A 19,043-nucleotide genomic window follows, 5' to 3' on the forward strand; every position below is an offset into this window, starting at 1 on the left:
CACCATGCACTAATCAGGTGTGCTGTTGAATACAGGTGAGGAAGGGGGAGTGGCCCTGGGGAACAAAGGGAGAGGGAAATGTTTGCTGTGGTGTTTGTTGAGGGCCAGAGGAAAGCCTGGCAGCTACTATAGGAGTCTGGGGATCAGAAAGCCGGAGCAGTAGGTCCAGCCAGAGCAAGTTACTCTTTACCTTCTCTATATTTTTGCTGCTGCTGCTACCGTTATGCTCACAAGGATCAAACATTGTGTCAGCTTTTATTTCTGTCAGTCACTGAGTAGAGAACAAACTCACCTTAAAAATAATTGATTGTGTCCCAGCCAATATTTAAACCCCTCCGGTATTACAGTTAAGTCTCATTTCGGTCTCCATGCACTGAGTTTTCTAGCTCATGAAAATTACAGTGATTTCAAAATGTCACACAGCACGTTTCCATTTATGACACTTGGACTAATTGACCCCCCGCAGGCCCCTGGTGGGACCCCCTGCCACCTCACACAAAATGATCTAAAGTAAACCCAGTGTCAGAAGGCTACATGGAAAAAGTGCAAATTTTGACATCAAGGCATGTATGAAGTATGTCATCATGAATATGATGGAGAGTGATTTCCTAAATATCTCGGTGATTCATCTTTGCTTTTAGATGTGGATTACCGCGCATGTGAAGGACAGCAATGGTGAAAGTGTTGCAAGAATGTGTTTTGTTGAAATTAAAAGGTGTCACGTCAGCATAGCCAATGCTTCTGATAGAGATAAGTTAGGTCTATGTTTGAGAGAGAGAGAGAAACTCCCATTGGAGGAAGATACGCCTTTGACAGGTAAGGGAACACCTCCAATAGCATAATAGGGCCCCTTTGATTTCAAAACACATGGGAATACCCTATTGTTCCTTTACCAGAGTTACATTTCTTTAATATCACATCCCCAAATTCATTCCTCATGCACAAGACATGGTTATAAATGATATAATGATGAAGCTCACCTGCAGGAATGATCCCTATGTGCACAGAACACGGTACCAACTCAGCATCAGGTTGGTTCTGATCCACACCGTTGTCTGTTTGGGTCCTGCTGATTAACCCGTGCAGGATCTCACTGAACATCCCATCTCCACCTACACACACCACCCTGTACAAACCAATGATATCACATACACACGTTTAACATGAGTGCTCTGATAGATTTGCTTTTGTATCACTAGAAAACTACCACTTTGACACTAATTCCAGCAGGCTACGAGTCGAACAGTAAATAATCATTAAATAAATAGCAAAATCACACCGCGCCACCCAGCATTACACTTTTTTGTAGTCTTTCCCAAAACCTTACAGAAATGAATACCTTGTTATGAACTGCAGGGAAAAAAGCATAATGGACTCTAACTCTGCAGGACTGAATAACTGATGAATAGGAGCTGGAGTCAGGTAGCCAAACCTTTCATGTTATCGATGCAATTCACCCTCACATGCTCCCGTTACTCAAAGTCCTAAGCTGCAGCATCATGTGCAATTGTTAGAAACATACAGTTGTGCTACTTCTGTGAGTTATTGGTAGATTAAGTTGTATTGAAATGTTTTCGTCAGTAACTCTAAAACCCTAAAATGTTTGTAAAATAGAGAAATACTAATGCATGCTTCTAATGATCTCTGTTTTATTACCTTCAGATATGAACTGCTGCTTTTGCTAAAGTTGACTTCTTTCCAAGAGAGGTTAAAGATTGATGTTATTCCCATCTCTCTAATCGGATCTTCTGTGTGGCTTAAGTAAGAGACTGTATATCATCCTCTACTCATTCCTCTCATGAAGTACCACAGGGATCAGTCCTGGGTACCTGAAAGTTTCAGAAATCTCTGTTTTATAATCCAAGCTGTTTTGAATGAACTTAATAGATGATTCTTATAGGATGGATTCTATTCACCTACGATATACCCTGACTCTTCCCCAGCACCTCCAACAGGGAAACATTTGAACTTGTCCTGTGAACTATCTTAACTTGTACTACACAATATTTTGTACAGGCCATTTATTTATCCCAGATTTCAAATCCTACAGATCCATGACGATGACACTTGTGGTTTTGCATGAAACGGCTTAAGAACTGATGAAGGAAATGCCAAGAATGTTGCATTCATGTTACCCACAGCATGGATTGTAGTACTTTTATTTATCCCTTAACTGCAGAGCCAAAATAAAGGTCAAAATAAAAACATGGCCAACAAGTTTGAAGGAATAAGTTCTAACAAAAGGATGAAAACTGTATCTCTTTGTTACAATACCAGCATGTTTACTCAAGCTTATAAGACAACTGTCAGCAAATCCTGATACATAGACAGTAACAGTGACATAAAGTTACACAAGGTTACAGAAATCTAACTCAACTAAAATGTAGTCGTGTTTGAGACGCACAAATACTCACAGGGTTGTGTATCAGTGATTACAATCTGACATGGCAGATTGCTGCACAACAGAGCTTCATTACAAACTCCTAAAAGGCGAAAATTGATACCCAGCTCATGGGAGAGTCCCTCAAAAGCTTTATTGCAATATGAAAAGACTGGAGTCAGCTCCATGTCACAGTGAAGAACCAGTGTTGAAAGCAGCTACCTAGCTTGAGTACTCACCCGTCATAATTATCTAGATTGGCCTCCGTTTTCAAATGGTCCCTGGCATGATTGGCTCGATCTGTAACTATGGAAACAAATGAAATGGCAAGTGTTAATACAACTTAAATGAAAGGGAAATGTACTGACAAAATCAGTCATTTCTTTGGTTACCTGAGTAGTATTGAAATACTAGACACCGAATGTTTGAAACTTTAACTGGAAGAGTCATATTGATATATTTTCAGAGAAAGCAAAGATACAAAGGCACAAAACACCCTCATTCAGCAATTTGATATCAGCTAGCAAAATAAGCCTTGGGCTGACAAAAACAACATTCCAATCCGTTTTTCAGGCATGTAATATAAACACAAATGCAGCTGCAATTCACAGCCGCTGTAGGAAACCCAGAGTGAATAGTGTTCAGTCTGATGGACCATCAATACAACCCCCCCCGACTATGTGAAGCTGGAGCAAACACTTTTTGAATAATAGATGTGTTTGGATACCCTTGCTTATCAACTATCACAGCTTGCATTAAGGCGTTGGCATGATTAATGGCAGTAAAAGGCAAATCATATCCATGGAAGCCTCTCCGGTCCCTTCGAGAGGCCACAGTGGCAGTGGAGATCTATACGGCGGCCATAGAGACTCATTTTTTATTTAAATCTGAGGGAACGGCAGAGATAGGGACCCACCAATCACATCGGTTGAGATGCAGGCGCGGCCAAACAGTGGAGCCACCTTCTGCTCGTAAATACGCTTCCCACGCCGCTTTCCCCCGTACGGATTGATGTACACCAGAAGGCTCTTTGGTCGGTTGGCTGCAAAGTGAGGGAGGGGTGTGAAATAGTGATTAAAAAGGCTCAGTGTTTACCTTTTTCACAAATGTGTAACTGACAGCAGCTTGATGTAGTTTTCATTAACCAGACACCGTTCTCAGAATGCTCAGTCAAACTGACTTATCCCCAAAACAAGCCGCTAACAAAATAAATGGTGTGTCTACCGACTGTGGGAGGAGTGTGAAGCAATTCAGAGGTGCTGCATCATTCGCTGATAAACCTACAGAGTGCTGCGATGGAGAATACTAAATGGCTTGTTTATGGCCGTTGTAGAAGTCTGCGTTTAGGACAATCAACTGAGGTACGGCAGCTGCTCCAATTGAAAATGAATGTATTGGGATCAGAGTTAAATGAGCACAAAGAAATATAGAGCACAATATTGTTTGGCAATAAGACAAAAGTTCCATTAGATTACATAAATGAATTGTCAATGGGTGATGTAAAGGTGTATTGTGGAGGAGACTAACTATTGGACCACACTGAGGCTTCATTTTCACAATGAATGTGGTTCATTTTCTTGAATTGATTCATTGTAAACACGGCCAAGTATGCCACGTACATTTAAACCATCTTACACTCAAGTTCCACATCCTAGTTAGACACTAAAACCTCTGGTATTAACATGAAGGACACTCTTTTAATGTTTTTATAACCACCATTTATATTTTATCAGACTATCGGCTACTGCTGTCTTCATCTTTATGTCTCTGCCCGAGAGGTACTGTCTAGAAGAGAAATGCAGGAGGACAACCTCTATTGAAAGTTTTCCCAAAGGCTCTCCTGAGGGCATTTATAGCACTGAGCTGAATAAAATATTCTTTATGGACAGTAAAACTTAGCTTCCTTACAGTCCGGTTGAGGTGTAGAAAAACTCATTTAGCAATAAGTCTTGTCCTGAATGCTTTGCAGATTTTCAGGGTTGCCGAGGTTTTCCTTGGGCACTACAGTAACTTATGTTAGATACTGTGTGGTGGTATCTCAGTGAAGCAGTATATAAACCCCTCAGAATGAACATTTTATTGCATGTCCCTTGTGCACACAGCTGACAGCTACTGAAATTGCTTGAGAGATAAAAAGCCTGATCCTCACAGAACACCTGTCAACAATGTCAGACAGTCCAATCTCAGTCGGAAAAACAGCAAGCAGCTATTTCTAAACCCATTAAAAACAAGGCTAAATGTTTGGCTTTGCTAGAATTAATACATTACCAAATCACATTACCGATGTGCTAATTAATAACCTTTTCCTACAGTTTCATTTGCCCTTTGGCTCTGTGTACTCATCTTTGTATTCGTCCAAGTACATACCAAGCCAAATTCCATTTACGTGGCATTTTTATTGCACTAATCAACTGATTGTGATTACGTTCCAAGTACATTACCACATCTGCTTGAGAACATCCTTAAACAGTACGTACTGAGTAATGACAGTTGCTCATTGATAACTTTGATCCACTGCTCACAGAGTGCCTGGTTGGCAGAGTGGAAGGTTACTTCACTGCAGCGCCACTGGTGCTGCCTTGTTCTTCTGACGTAGGAAACTGTAGAAGAACAAAACAGAAGGAAGTTTGAGGAAAACAAGGTAAAACATATAATGCCCGGCCCAAAACAAAGGTCATAAGCCTGTGGGATGATCTGGGGTTGCTTCAGTTGGTCTGGTCTAGGTTCAGCAACGTTATCTTCCCAAAGAATTGAGGTCAGCTGACTACCTGAGTATACTGAATGACCAGGTTATTCCATCAATGGATTTTTTCTTCCCTGATGGCACGGGCATGTTCCAAGATGACAATTCCAGGATCCATCAGGCTCAAATTGTGAAATTGTGAGTGGTTCAGAGAGCATGAGACATCACTTTCACACATGGATTGGCCCCCACAGAGTCCAGACCTGAACCCAATTGAGAATCTTTGGGATGTGCTGGAGAAGACTTTGCGCAGTGGTCCGAATCTCCCGTCATCAATACAAGATCTTGGCGTAAAATGAATGCAATACAGAAATAAATGCTGTGACGTTGCAGAAGCTTGTGGAAACGATGCCACAGCGAATGCGTGCCGTAATCAAAGCTAAAGGCAGTCCAGCGAAATATTAGAGCGTGACCTTTTTTTTGTGGCCAGGCAGTGTAGATACGCCTTTGCCACAAGGGTTCTCAGTGTTGATTGTAAAATAATAGCCATTTCCGCAGATATGTATTTGAGAGACATTTAAAGTTTAGTATGCCAATCTGTTGCAGAGATTGATCCGTCAAACTTTCTGTAGGACCATAACCGCCTTCTATACTTTATAGTTTCTGGACCTGAGAACATAAAAAAGTGTATCAACAGAGAAAGATGGTCCCACCCAAACAAGATCCTGATCTGAAAGCTATTGCTATGGTGCAGACCTGGCCAGATAATGAAGCCCAGTTTTATCCTTACAAGTCAGGTCCTTACAATTTGATGTGTGTGAGTGGGAAATGAAGAGGTCAGTTAAGTTAAACAGGGCTCTGCAGGTATTCAGCCAAAAAGTAGAGTCAAATAATATCCTGCTAGGAACATTACTGAAATATTTACATTAAGGAGCGGAAAATCACTTGCTAAGCACTTTGACGGCGGATTCACCCGCTAAGCATTTCAAAGTCAAATTATCACACGAAGCATTCTTTTTATCAGATGGAAAAGTTAACTTTGAGTTCTTCAGTCGAAATCACTTACAGTACGTCGATCTTGCAGCGGGGCAGGCGAGGAGACGTTTAGAGTGGGAGCAAAATCATCCTTTTAATAAGTTACATAATCATGAGGCAAGTGATGGGGAGTGTGTTTGAAGCCAAGTTTCCACAGATCATGGGAATGCAGGCACGTCAGACTCGACTCACTCTAATGCCAGTAAAAGCTCACATTAGGGCGGTAATTTTGATCATTTGGCTGTGATAAATAATGTAAATCCGATCTTGTTTGAATATAATCTAATGGCTCAAAATTATGCTTTAGCCCATAAGTCACTGGCTTGCTGCCATCTTAGATCCAGTGAGCTAAGCTGTGAGGGACTCTCTTGTTAATGCATTACTCTCAGACTGTGGAGCTGTCTACAGGCTTATTTCCAGTGTCATCACTTGTGACTGGTGGAGCTGAACACAGGCGTTTGGCACACTTGCCCACAATGTAACTGTGATGTGGCATTAACCTACTGTAGTAAAGGGAAGCGACCAAACTGGCTCCAGGCATGAGGATTCAGGCATAACATTATTATGTATTGCATGGGAAATTACTGAGAAATGGGTCAACCTACAAAACAAATCTGGATCAAACACTTCCCATAATGCAACTTGTCATTTTCCAAGACTTGACAAAATTCCCCTGGGGCCACAGAAGAAATTATACAACTGCTTTCAGAGGCTGACTATATTCCCTGTGACAAGCAGATTGAATTTGACTTGTAAATGATGTGAAATATCCCTTTAAGTGTGTGTATATCAGTGTTGGTTTTATACCTGTGAATGCATGGGGATACATTTGTGAGTGCTGTTTTGCTTTGTCCTGACTCCTTCTGGTCTCTGTGTTGTCTTGGTCATCATCTTTGGAGTGGACAGCCAGTATCTCACACACTTGCACAGCATGGATGTGTGCTGAAGAGACAGAAAAAAAAACCATATTCAACTGCTTGATGCCCCACAAAAAGACTTATAATACATTGCTATAAGTGGTATTGGCATCTATCATTCATGTTTGTTGATACCTTCAAAGCTGCAAAAATCTATATTTTAACTTCAACAATGGGTCACAAAATTGTGTGTAGCTTATAGAGTAAAACCACAAAGAATAATCGCCCAACTCTGCAGTTCCCCGCAGCTTTACGAAGCTTGTTTCAGATCATTGTTTTGGTTTTATGGCCCAGAAATGTTATTGTTTGTTGTTTTGGTTCGGTCTCACCGATTCACCGGCCTGATTTTACAGATGTAGGACGAAGCAGTTTGAGTGAAAAGCTCCAATAAACCCACTTTACGCTTTCTGGCCCACAGAAACAGTCATAAACAAGCTGTGTTTAAGCTGTTAAATTGAATATGTAGCGGCTGACGAGCCAGCTGGTGGTGACCAAAAACAGAGCATATCGGACTCACATTCATTGATAAATAATAATATTATATGCTGGGTGTGTAACTAAACATTCAACAAGTAAGGAAATAAAAGAAGAATATAAATATCTGGTTTTTAAATTATACCGGCTTTGTCTCTTGGGCTACAAAAGATGACTTTAGAACGGCAGCCTGGCATTCATTTCACAAACAGTAAAATGAGTGGGACCGTAACACAGCCATATCCCAAGGGAGGTGGTGGGTGTTTGGGAAGGGAATGCATCTTCTTGTTCTTTTTCTCCCCCCATGGGAATGGGATTTAGGCTGCTAGTTTAAAATTACTTAGAAGAAACCCTTTGACTGTGTCTGTATGCATTGTTCATTCACAATGGACTGAACTGGAGGGCCAACACTGACGCTGTTTACAAGAAGGGGATGAGCCAACTCTATTTCCTGAAGAAACTGAGATCCTTCAACGTGTGCAGCAAGATGTTGGAGATATTCTACCAGTCTGTTGTTGCTAGTGCACTCTTCTTTGCTGCGGTTTGCTGGGGGGGCAGCATCAGAGGCGGTGACACCAGCAGACCTAACAAACTAATTAAGAAAGCTGGCTCTGTCATCGGCATCAAACTGGACCCTTTTGAGGCTGTGGTGGAGGAGAGGAGGACTCTGAACAAACTGTTGTCCATCATGGAAAACCCCACCCACCCTCTCCACCTGCAGCTGGAAGGACAGCGGAGCTCCTTCTCCAACAGACTGCTCCAGCTCCGCTGTCACAAGGACCGGTACAGGAGAACATTCCTGCCCACTGCCATAACACTGTATAATAATGCCCCCCTGACTGGCAGACAACTCACTGCTCCATAGCCTCTCTGTTAACTGGTTTCAACATTTTATCTGTATATTTCTTATTTGTATTTCTAATTTTTTGCTATGCTTCATATTGTATTGTGTTTTGCTGCGAAAACATTTCCCAATTTGGGATAAATAAAGTATTTCTGATTCTGATTCTGAGTTTGTCGGGTATGGCTGGATGTGGTACCCGCTGGCAGTAAAGAGATGGGGTGGGTCAGCCCTTAAAAGCTGCCTAAACAGGATTTAATAGGTATTAATTTACTGTGTGTGAAAGGCAGTTATTGGGAAAAGAAAGGGGATTGTTGAGAAATGGATCAATAATTGTAAGAGAGGTATTAGTATGAAAAATAGGAGCCATTACATGGATGTACAATTGTCAAATCAATGCAAGGACTGTGATGCAGACATATTCTACCAATTTGACTTTCCTCTGAGAACTGTTTTTATTTTTACACCCAGATATCGTTACATCTATACTAGAAAATGACAGTATTACTTGTGATGAGTTTAACTGACCTCTTCAACTGCATCACATACTGTACTGTACAGGCATTACCTCCTACCCATTTATTCAGCTGAGCTGGGGGAATAGATGGGAGGGAGCCATGACATATTATTTCTTTCCTGAGGGAATAGGATTTCATTTCTCTCTCCAATAAAGATGTGCCATGCAAGCTTGAATAACTGTATGGCCATCAATATTCACACTTTGACAAATAGGAAGAGTTATGGCCGTATGGCTAATAGCTTTATTTCAGAAGAAAATAAGAACGAGGAGTTTTATTCCAACTATTTGAAAAATGGCACCTAGTGCTCTGACAAAGTGACTCTATGTCGTGTATTAAAATACATGATTTTGGACAATCAAAGTTACTGTTGTTTACACATGTTTGCATTATATCCATCAAAGGTTGCTGTGTTAGTGACACAACTGAGATTTAGAGACATCTCCCAACACGTGCCCGTGAAAGTGGAAAGAAAAATGCATCATTGAAAAAAGTCGAGGCTACTTTCACTTTTGTTTCTGTAGTGCAAAACATTACAGGAACAACATGTTTTGGACATTGTGTATTGACGATGATGTGCTCATGCTAAAAAATTCATTCCATGCAAGGATGGTCTAATAAGCAAAAGCAGGTTTTCTTCGGTAAAATGTTACATTTTTAAAGTTGAAACTACTGCCCACCAGGGGTGAATCAAAGATGTCTTGATTTATATATTAGATAACTCAACATGAAATCATTTTTGATGTTTGTTTGATATCTAAGCACCAACGCTGTACCTGATTTCTACAAAACCATTCAGTGGAACACATTAGAATATGTTGTATAAATATTTACATGTGTGTTATTTTAAGCTCCCTTGGCTTAAGGTGAACTGAAAAATGCATGAACTCTTTTCTCTGTGTTGTCCTGCTGGGCAAATCAACTTCTGTCAAAGAAACAAGCTATCGTTCATCATCGAGTCAGAACAGCGGTACCTATCTCACACTGGTCTTTTGTACAACTTGGTTAAAATAACCCCAGAAGCTAGCACAAAGCCAACAATCCCAGTGAACTGTGTTAGGGAAGGAACTGGAAACAATAGCTGACATTCCCTCATTCAAACACTGCTCCAATAACCCTGCCACACACACACACACACACACGCTCAAGTACACAATAATCCCATCACCACACACACAGAACACACACCCACTCACAAATTCCCTACTTTGTAGCAGTCCCTAAACTACATGCTAAGCCCTCGGCCATACAAGGCAGATCCTCTCTGCTCTGCTCTGACATACTTTTGCTCTTTGTGCTCGAAAAGAATCTTAGCACAGGCAGTAAACCATTGTACACTTCCCATTCATACCACAGAGCTCAGTGTGTACTGTGAGGTCTGCTACTGTACCTGCAAAAATATCAGCTATTCAGCAGTTGCTAGGCATGAAAGTTTGTTTGTTCCTGGAACTTGCTCTGCACTTGAAAGATAGCATGCACATGGTTCTTTTGTTGCTGCAAAGTCAAGATGATACCTAATGATGGTGTCACCAAATACTGGACGTGGCTTTAGCTATCAGTTACTCCAAATAAAAGACATGGGACAAAAGACATGTCGTGATATCTCGAGGACACACACTACAAATACTCAGCCAACATCAGTGCAACTAAGATATATAGCTAATATTATCCCTTCAACAATTTTCAAGGAACTGTTGTGTGACCTGGAGCGCTATGCATTGTGTTTATGCTATTCACACAGTACAGTAAACACTCAAGGCCGCCAAGTGAAATTGATCTTAATGTTTTCATTTCAACGTCAAAGACTTTTTAACTATGTGAGTCATGAAAAATCTATTTGTATCTCCTGGTTTGTCAGAGGTAATGATGACTTCATGATTAAATAGATTTAAGTCCCTGGGGCATGGCATTAGCTACTCTGCTTGGGCCCAATAATTATAACATTACGACAAATAATTTGTCCAATTGGCTGGACGATTAGCCTTATATGATAGCTAACTGGTTACCTACAGATCATAATTGTGGGTAAAATCTTAATTTAAAGGAATAGTTCAATAGTTTTTTTTTTACTGTTTTTCTTGTTGAGAAATGGTTACGTAGCTAAAGCCGGTAGCTGCTTAGCTTATCTTATCCTAGCATAAAGTGAAGAGTGGGAATAGCTAGCCTTGCACTGTCACTGCATTGAGCCAAGAAATGGTCCCACAAATCAAAGCACAATAAGCATGTTATTTTTACACTTCAGATTTTACCCAAGGACAATATGAAACAACCTGTGAAGTTTAAAGTCAAGCTTCAGGATCCACACATGAAAGGTTCAAGTAGACTGCCTTGGAAATAGGGCCACGTTCAAAGAGACAATCACATGGGGATGAAAAGATGGAGCAGCATAGAGAATGATTCCCTAACCCGGACATGTGCAACTATCAATGTGCAAGACATTGCCGCATTCTGGCAGTGGCGGTGCTTTGCTCTGCCCATAGTGTGGATGTAATCCCTAACTCTGGCATTGTTAGTGCCTTTCTCCAGTGAGCCAGTAACATCCAAGTCCTCGGGGCCCAGGGTGCTCCTGGTTTCCATTCTAACCACATGAGATGGATTAACATCTGCACTGCTGTAATCTGTTAAAGGGCCAGAAGCACATTTTTACACAATTGGTGAATTTGCTCTTCACATGAATTTATGCATCAGTGGCTCCCAACTCTATGACCAGTTTAACCAAGGAGCTACAGTATTATTCCTATTTAAAAACCTATAGGGGAAATTATACAGAAATTCACTAGTAGTAATGGTATTACTAGAAGAACAAAGACTGAAGTTTAAAATAATTAAGTGGCCCTTTAACTATACCCGAAGGGCTAAAGTCAGCAGTACTCAGGATTGAGAGCCGCTGGTCGTGGCAATAAGTGTACCCTTTAACAATGGAGCCAAGGAGGTCCGTTAAATGCAGCTCTTTGGTTACATTGAAAAAGCGTTTGCTCTTTTAATTGCTGTTGCAACCTAGCCTTTATGTGTTCTAGCCAAGAGCAACACTGCTGGCGATGAAGGTCAGTCTCTATGATGATGCTGGGTAAGTATCTTTTTCCTGTGACCATGAATGAGCAACCTTAATTCACTTTAGCTACAGTACCTTAAAGGGAAAATTCGCCATCAAAATACCATAGTATACCTTTAATCGATCTAGATCTGGTTTTGTTGTGAGTTTCAAAGTGTTGGACATATATGCATTCTCGACAATAAGATGTCATTTTTCTTTAACATACATCTTAGAAGTAATGTCTTTTTTCAGGAATTATGATCTGGTAACTTAAGATAATTCACAGACCTTGTTGTGAACAGTTTCACGGAGGAACTATTTTCTATCTACGGCAATCATATCACGGCGGCATTGACAATAGTAACAAATACATAAGCTTATTTGTTGTAGACAGAAAATACTTGTTTCCTTAACATTGCTTCAACAAAATGTCAATAAATGCCTTTTCACACACTTGATGGCTGACTTTCTCTCATCAGCCCAAAATAAGAAAGTGTATGTTGATTTGGAGATGATGTTACAGGATTGTTAACTCGGTATATCCGATGCATTCATGTGTGCACAAGAGATTTTGTGTCTGCTTGTGTATACAGTATGATATCTGTGACAGCTCAGTGCTTGTCCTCACCTTCCTTAAGTCCTCTGACAACAACAAGCTGTCATCATATTCATATTCTGCTGTTGTTCTCAGCACCCCTCCCCTTACACACTGGATCAGTGTGTAAACCCTTTATTGTTACTGAGGTTTGGCATGAGGACAAGCCAGCGCCAGCTTAAGGAAATGCTCGCGTTTTTAGGTGTCCCCACACTATTGATGCAGTCTTTTTTTGTCATTTCTGTTTTGCTTGTACATGTTGCATTTCAAAAGACATGCAACACGCGTGCAAGAGAGGGGGAACTATTTTTTAGGACTATCTAAATATTCTGGTGATGCAACATGTTGTTCCCCCCGTGCTGAATAATAGCTACAAATGGGTATGAAAGTGTTTTTCTGCTATTTTTGAAAAAGGTAAATGTCCTACTTGCAAACAACATCACTGTACTCCTATCACCTCACCATCCAGGTCATTGATTCATTGTGTAATTAGCAATACAGGTCCAACCTTTTACTCCTATTGACCCCAGCTGCAGGTAAATAAATACGATCTATTTAATGAAAGCTGCTTTATTCCTTCCAGTAATGCAGTATAAACCACAGCGTCCCCAGCCTCCAGCTGCTGTTTTCTGGCAGTGTTTATTTCTCTGTATCTCTCTCCATTCTCCCTCTGCAGCTGTCTCTCAATGTACAGACAGGGCTGTGCATTGAGCACCCTCTATAGATTACAAAGCACAGATCTTCCTGCGCATACATGGCAGTGAGCTGTCAAACAAGAAGTGGATTTCTCCAAGGCACAATGGGTTTGTTAGGCCAAGGCCAAGACAAACAGATGGAAACAAAGGACAGCTGACATGTAAAAGTATAACAGGAGAACAGTCACTAGGGGTGCAACTGCTAGATTGCCAATGTACATATATGCTTAAAGCAGCAGTCAATACACATTATTTCTTTCAATTTGAAATGTAAACACTTTTTGAGACTTTTTGAGTACATACTTTCTTGAGACCTAAGCTTTCTGTGACAAAGAACGCATGTAAGATAAGCCTGAAATATTTGAGCAAATATTGAATAAATACCCATAAAGTTGTGCACAGACATCCATGTTCCTCAGAGGAAGAATCCTAATTACTTTTGGTGATGCCATAACTTTTCCTGTGTCACCATAGTGTCAGAATGTTTACTTATCCAGCTAAATATCTTAACAACTACTCCATTGATTCGCCCCCAATTTCCCCAGATGATAGATCCCAGTGACTTTGGAGGCCATCTGGTTTCTCCTCTAGCATGGCTTAAGCCTCCTTTTTTCATAATTGTAAGAGTTACTGTAGTTTTAGGAGTGACTGATGCACAAAATCCTATAGTTTTGATTGGCTTCTTCGTTTTCATAGGTGGATTTTGATGTGATTTTTTATTTAGAGAGGAAATCTTGTGTTGCTGATATCCTATTACTTGCAACACTTGTTGTTTTGCTATAAATGAATCCCAAACTGTAAAATGTTGGATCTGTATCCATCTTTGCCATATGGGAAAGCAAATATCTAAACCCCTTCTGGCAAAGACAGATATGTGGGCTTAGAGGGCCTGAGGAAGTGTTACTTGCTAAGCATAGTGATTTGCAAAGGGGAGATGCTCTCCAAAGCATATGCAGTAATTTTGTCTAGATTTTCCTCTAAGATGGGAGCATGCATTGTATAAGAGGAGTGACTCAGCTTACATGGACATAGGATTTACTTTAGTCTCAGAGGCAATGCCATCTCAGTGATTGGATTTTGTTTGTGTGTGAGAGTGAGTCTGAGGGTACACGACATTCCTGGCTAGGATGCCAATGCTATCTACTCAGGACATCTGACTGACAGATGATCTGATTCGACCAAATCCACTTAAATGTCAAGAGGTAACACAATGTTGTGTTGAAAAGTAGGAAGGCCAGAGAGGTGCTCAATTAATACTGGCATGTATGGCACTTGTGGGACAAGTTTGATGTTAAGTGGAAAAAATTGGCAGAAGACTGGAAGACACGAGCAAGACGAAGAGTTATGAAATTTGAGTCACTCTAAATTACGTTTTCCTTAAATTATCAAATTATTCTTTGTCTTCTAATATGGTGGAATTATTTCTTAACTTTTTTCTTCTATATTTAATCACTTTTAAGTTACAAGGAAAAGTGTCTCAATGAAATTTTCACTAGCTAGTTGCAACATTTAAGAGTTTCAAATGTAGATCAAAGACACAGCGGAAAAACTGCACACAGAGGGAAGAGTGGAAATCTGCTCAACAATATATAAAGTCCAAAAAGAAAATCATTTCTTTTTTTAGCAGGTTATTTTTAGATTGCAGTCACGACCATCGTCCACTGATTAGACTATATTGCCTACTTATGATAACCACACCCCTATGACTGCCTCTATAAAGATAAGTATAATACACAGCTTGTGTAAGTAACCACAGTCATTTAATTATCTCTTAAAGAATTTTTCCATGGATATCCATACTGGCAAAGTCCCCTTGTTTGATTCCTAACTCCTGGGTAAACGCTCCTTTTCTTGCCACAGCTACCATTGGTGTAGCTGTGTTGAACATTGACTCAATAAATGGATATCTTTATGGCAGGTTATTATAGGACGCTTGATACCACTTTGAGTAAGGTCAATGGCCAGGTTTAAACTGTAGTGTGCCGTGCCAGCTGTAATAACTTCACTCTATACGGTACAGTAATTGCAGACCAGGGAACCCATCGGGATGAACAAACATTAGCCTCAGGAGCTGAAGAGGACATCTGGATTAAGTGAAATTTGTCTGATGCAAAAAATTGAATGGTACAACATTTCTAGCGCGACTTGAGAACCACAGATACAGTAGGGAGGATTGCAGGTACAGGCCATTGGTGGGCCGCCAGCTCAATGCACCTACATTAGCACTTAAGTGTGTGTAGTATTTATGTTCTTAGTAACCACTAATCTCAGACAACTATTTACTAAATCAACATTAAAATGTCACAAATGTGTTTGCTAGTTAAAACTTCTGCCATGTGTTCATTTGTTGGAATCACTTCAAGGTTCAAGCGGTTTTTATTGTCAGATGCACAACAGCTACAGTGTAAAATGAAACAGAGTAGTTTAAATTAGAGTAAACTATGAATCAGCTGTAGCATAACTTTTCTTTTACTTTTTTTGAAATGGATGTCGTCTTATTTTATTTAAGTTTTATACCCCAATCTCAAAATTTAAGTGACCAAGCTTAACAACAAAACTGTTTCGTCATGGCACTAAAAACCTGACATTTTGTAGATTTTCCAAAAGGTCACTGGGACAGAAATCCTCTTTCATCAATCTAGTCAACTATGACTAGTGTTTGCTTGTAAGAAACAAGAGCCTCCTTATTATTTATGACTGAAAACCTAGAGAGTTACAGTAGAAACATGACCTGACTTGCTCCACCAACATGTGCATGACCCTGATAAGGAAACAGCTGCTCCATACTTTCTTTTCTATTGGAGGACAATGTTAACATAAGGCAAATGATTTATCAGGTAAGGTAAATGATTATAGGACGGATTTATGAACTTAACAACATTGGTTACATTGTAAAACCACTTTATATGTTCACTCGAATTTTGTATTTTGTGTAATATGTATAACTTACATTTTTAACAGGATTAGATAGGCGATTTGCCATATGAGACATGTCCTAAAGGCTTTATTGCATAGAAATATATTACATATATTACTCAATCACTTCTACATGTTATTCTTACCTGATTCAGCACTGTTGCTGATGCCAGAGCTTCGTTTCGTGCTCTTCTCAGTTTCCTTCCAAGCCAAAACACTGCGGTTTAAAGCAACTTCTACCTGTCTGTACTTGTGGAAAAGCTTTGAAAGCAGTATTCTGTCTTGAGTCTCCATAATATCGCTCAAACCTGTCATTAGTTACGCTATCGTCCGATAATACTCATGTTAACTTTGTTACAGCCGCGCCACAGACCGCTGCTCGGAGTCGGAAAGTGTTGAGTCAAGTGCGGGTCGGCCGGTGCTGTCAGAAGGGGATTAGATGAAAGATCGCTTATGTAGACGACGACTCACTCGATTGTAAAATGTGAAACTGGCCTTCTTTCCATACTACTTTACTGGGCCACCAGGCTGCCAAAGTGCAATTACTTTTTTAAATGCCTAACTCATCTGCACTTCAGAACTTTTGCACTTTTAGATGTTTTTGCGCCATTTCTCTTTACCTTCTGTATGATTGTTTCCGTTTGTTTGCCCTACTGGCGTGTTTATATTGTTGTGTGCTTTCGTCACTGTGACAGGGTTGCCCTCCAAAAATCTTGTTGTATATTTTGTATAATGACAATAAATGCTTTCTAAGCTTTCTGGTGAATATACAATGACATAATACATGATACATTGATGAAGCATGTCAGACCTGCATTGTGTAGCTGAAATGTGTTTGTTTCATTTCAACCCACCTATAATACAAATTTGCAGTGAGCAAGATTTCAACAACACCGACACATGAATAGAAAATAAAAGATTCAAGTTTCATGGAATGTTAATGACACAAAACAAGCCATATGATTTAATATCCACAGTTAAGGAGCATAAAAACAGATGGCACTCTTACATATACTTTTGTGGGTAACCAGTAGACTAGGTGGGACATAAATCTTAGAACACATCTGATTTAGGGAGCAGCAAGAAGATTTCAAGCTTTGTACATGTTCATATGAAAAAGGAAATTGTATACTCCTATGTATGTAGACATTTTTTTAAAAAGTCAAAGGAATGACGTTTGAATGGTGTAATGAACCAATTGAATTTTTAATTCAGATTTCTAGTATTTTTATGATAACACATTGATACCTGGATGAGCAGTGCCTGATACAACTTCATCTAACTTCATGCTGTATTCTGCATTGGAAGTATTTCCAAAACGTATAAGTCATTGTAAAAATAGTCAAAGTTTTTTTGGTATCTTAAATTATTTCCCCAAAAATGTCCTCAGATATAAATCACTTTTTTTTAAACAAATGTTCTACTAACTCCAACTGTTTACTTAAAGCTTTCAGTGCCGCGAAATATTGACAGAGTGAGAGCTCTTGTCTTTAATCCTGTCTGCTGCTACACTGTAGGAGAAACACTGCATCAGCACGTTGGGTCAACAGATAAGCGCTCCAAATCATGACTCAAAGCAGTAAGGTGATTTCATTCTCTTCCCGACTAAAGACTTGATAATAACCTCCCATAACCTTGGACAGGGATAAGGCAAACACCAGCGTTTACAACAGTGATAATTACAATGTTTTTAGGTGGGTTTTCCCTACATAACAACTTTGCTATTCTATTAGCTGAGTTGAAACGCTGCAGTCGTCAATAACAGTTATATCCATCATTAAATACATTCAGAAAAAAGTCTAGAAACACCACAGCTATTAAACTAGTGTGTGAATAATAATGTGTCCACATTAGGCCTATACAAACAATTCCTAACAACAGTGCAGCTTGCTAAATAATAAAAACACCAGCTTATCCTGTACATTTGAACTGCAATGGGAATGGTAGTGTTAAATGACAAGCATCTCTCTCTCCCTGCTTCTGGTCCTGATGCTGGTGGTCTCTCTTTTGATTGACACACACAGATTGTGGTTTCTGTCAACAGAAGCAAAGAGAGAGGACCACGATGACGTTGCCAGTTTCCCATGCCACCTAACAGCGGATCCCACTTGTGATTGGCTCACAGGGAGGAAGTATAGCTCCAGCCAATCGCAGCAGCGCTTGCTTGCCGATTAGGCACTATCAACATGGCAGCTTTCTGAGTTTTGGAGGAGGGTACCTGGTGTAAATAAACTAATTTCACGTCTTACAGATAACGACAGCGTTCGTGTGTTTGTGTCTAGGACTGGTTGGACCATATAGGGAAAATGTCGACTGACGCAAATAAAAAACAGTTCTGGAAAAGAAACGCAGCGAAGGTTCCTGGCAGGTGAGTGACGTGTTCCCTCCTGTCGGCTAGCTTAGCCTAGCTAGCCTTGCTCAACTGACGTTGCACTGTTGAGCTTAAAACGCAACTTTCACTTTCACTGACGCCCCTGCATTAACGCACAACGTATGCAAGTATTACCTCTAGCAACGTGCCATTGTCTGTATTAAAGCCTTACAGACACAGTTTACCCCTTTCTGCTGCTAGCTGGCTAAGAGCTAGGTTGCTATCATCGGCTAACAGTTGAGCAATTTACTCAAACCGCAGTCACATACTTGTAACTAATGATACAGTAACCATTTTATATCAATGTGAGGCTATGGGTTTACAGCAATTAAAACTTGTTTTCGTTACACTTAGTTGCGGTATTATAGTATCAACTGTCATTGTTGTGGGTAGTAGGAAGCTAACATGGCTACAGCTTGACAACCAGTGATGAATTAGCTCATTCATTTACATGCTTTCTTCTGTACTTCCTCAGCATTCAACATGTGTATGGTGCACAACACCCCCCTTTCGACCCACTCCTTCATGCTAAGTGAGTTAAATGTACTTTGTTGTTGTAGCTAAATACCCTGTGATGTTAGTTT

General features: G+C 40.1%; 2 protein-coding genes across 8 annotated transcripts in view; one reads left to right on the forward strand and one right to left on the reverse strand.

Annotated features, from left to right (window-relative positions):
• cerk (ceramide kinase) overlaps nt 1–16,513 on the reverse strand; it is a 30,848-nt gene extending 14,335 nt beyond the window's left edge. Inside the window, exons 1-6 of one of the 3 annotated variants that reach the window (XM_063906127.1) lie at nt 16,235–16,513; nt 6,906–7,040; nt 4,858–4,980; nt 3,297–3,422; nt 2,620–2,686; nt 981–1,126 (exon numbers count right to left, since the gene is read on the reverse strand). In XM_063906127.1, coding sequence (XP_063762197.1) covers nt 981–1,126; nt 2,620–2,686; nt 3,297–3,422; nt 4,858–4,980; nt 6,906–7,040; nt 16,235–16,403 — 766 coding nt within the window. In that variant the 5' untranslated portion in view covers nt 16,404–16,513. The remainder of the gene's footprint in view (nt 1–980; nt 1,127–2,619; nt 2,687–3,296; nt 3,423–4,857; nt 4,981–6,905; nt 7,041–16,234) is intronic. The other 2 variants (XM_063906128.1, XM_063906129.1) reach the window with 2 other exon arrangements.
• A 1,748-nt stretch (nt 16,514–18,261) lies between these two features.
• tbc1d22a (TBC1 domain family, member 22a) overlaps nt 18,262–19,043 on the forward strand; it is a 105,002-nt gene continuing 104,220 nt past the window's right edge. For 3 of the 5 annotated variants that reach the window (XM_063906035.1, XM_063906034.1, XM_063906037.1), the window contains exons 1-2: nt 18,262–18,456; nt 18,935–18,991. In XM_063906035.1, coding sequence (XP_063762105.1) covers nt 18,395–18,456; nt 18,935–18,991 — 119 coding nt within the window. In that variant the 5' untranslated portion in view covers nt 18,262–18,394. The remainder of the gene's footprint in view (nt 18,457–18,934; nt 18,992–19,043) is intronic. The other 2 variants (XM_063906038.1, XM_063906036.1) reach the window with 1 other exon arrangement.

This window comes from Eleginops maclovinus, chromosome 17 (genome assembly GCF_036324505.1).
Source record: "Eleginops maclovinus isolate JMC-PN-2008 ecotype Puerto Natales chromosome 17, JC_Emac_rtc_rv5, whole genome shotgun sequence".
NCBI classification, from domain to species: domain Eukaryota; kingdom Metazoa; phylum Chordata; class Actinopteri; order Perciformes; family Eleginopidae; genus Eleginops; species Eleginops maclovinus.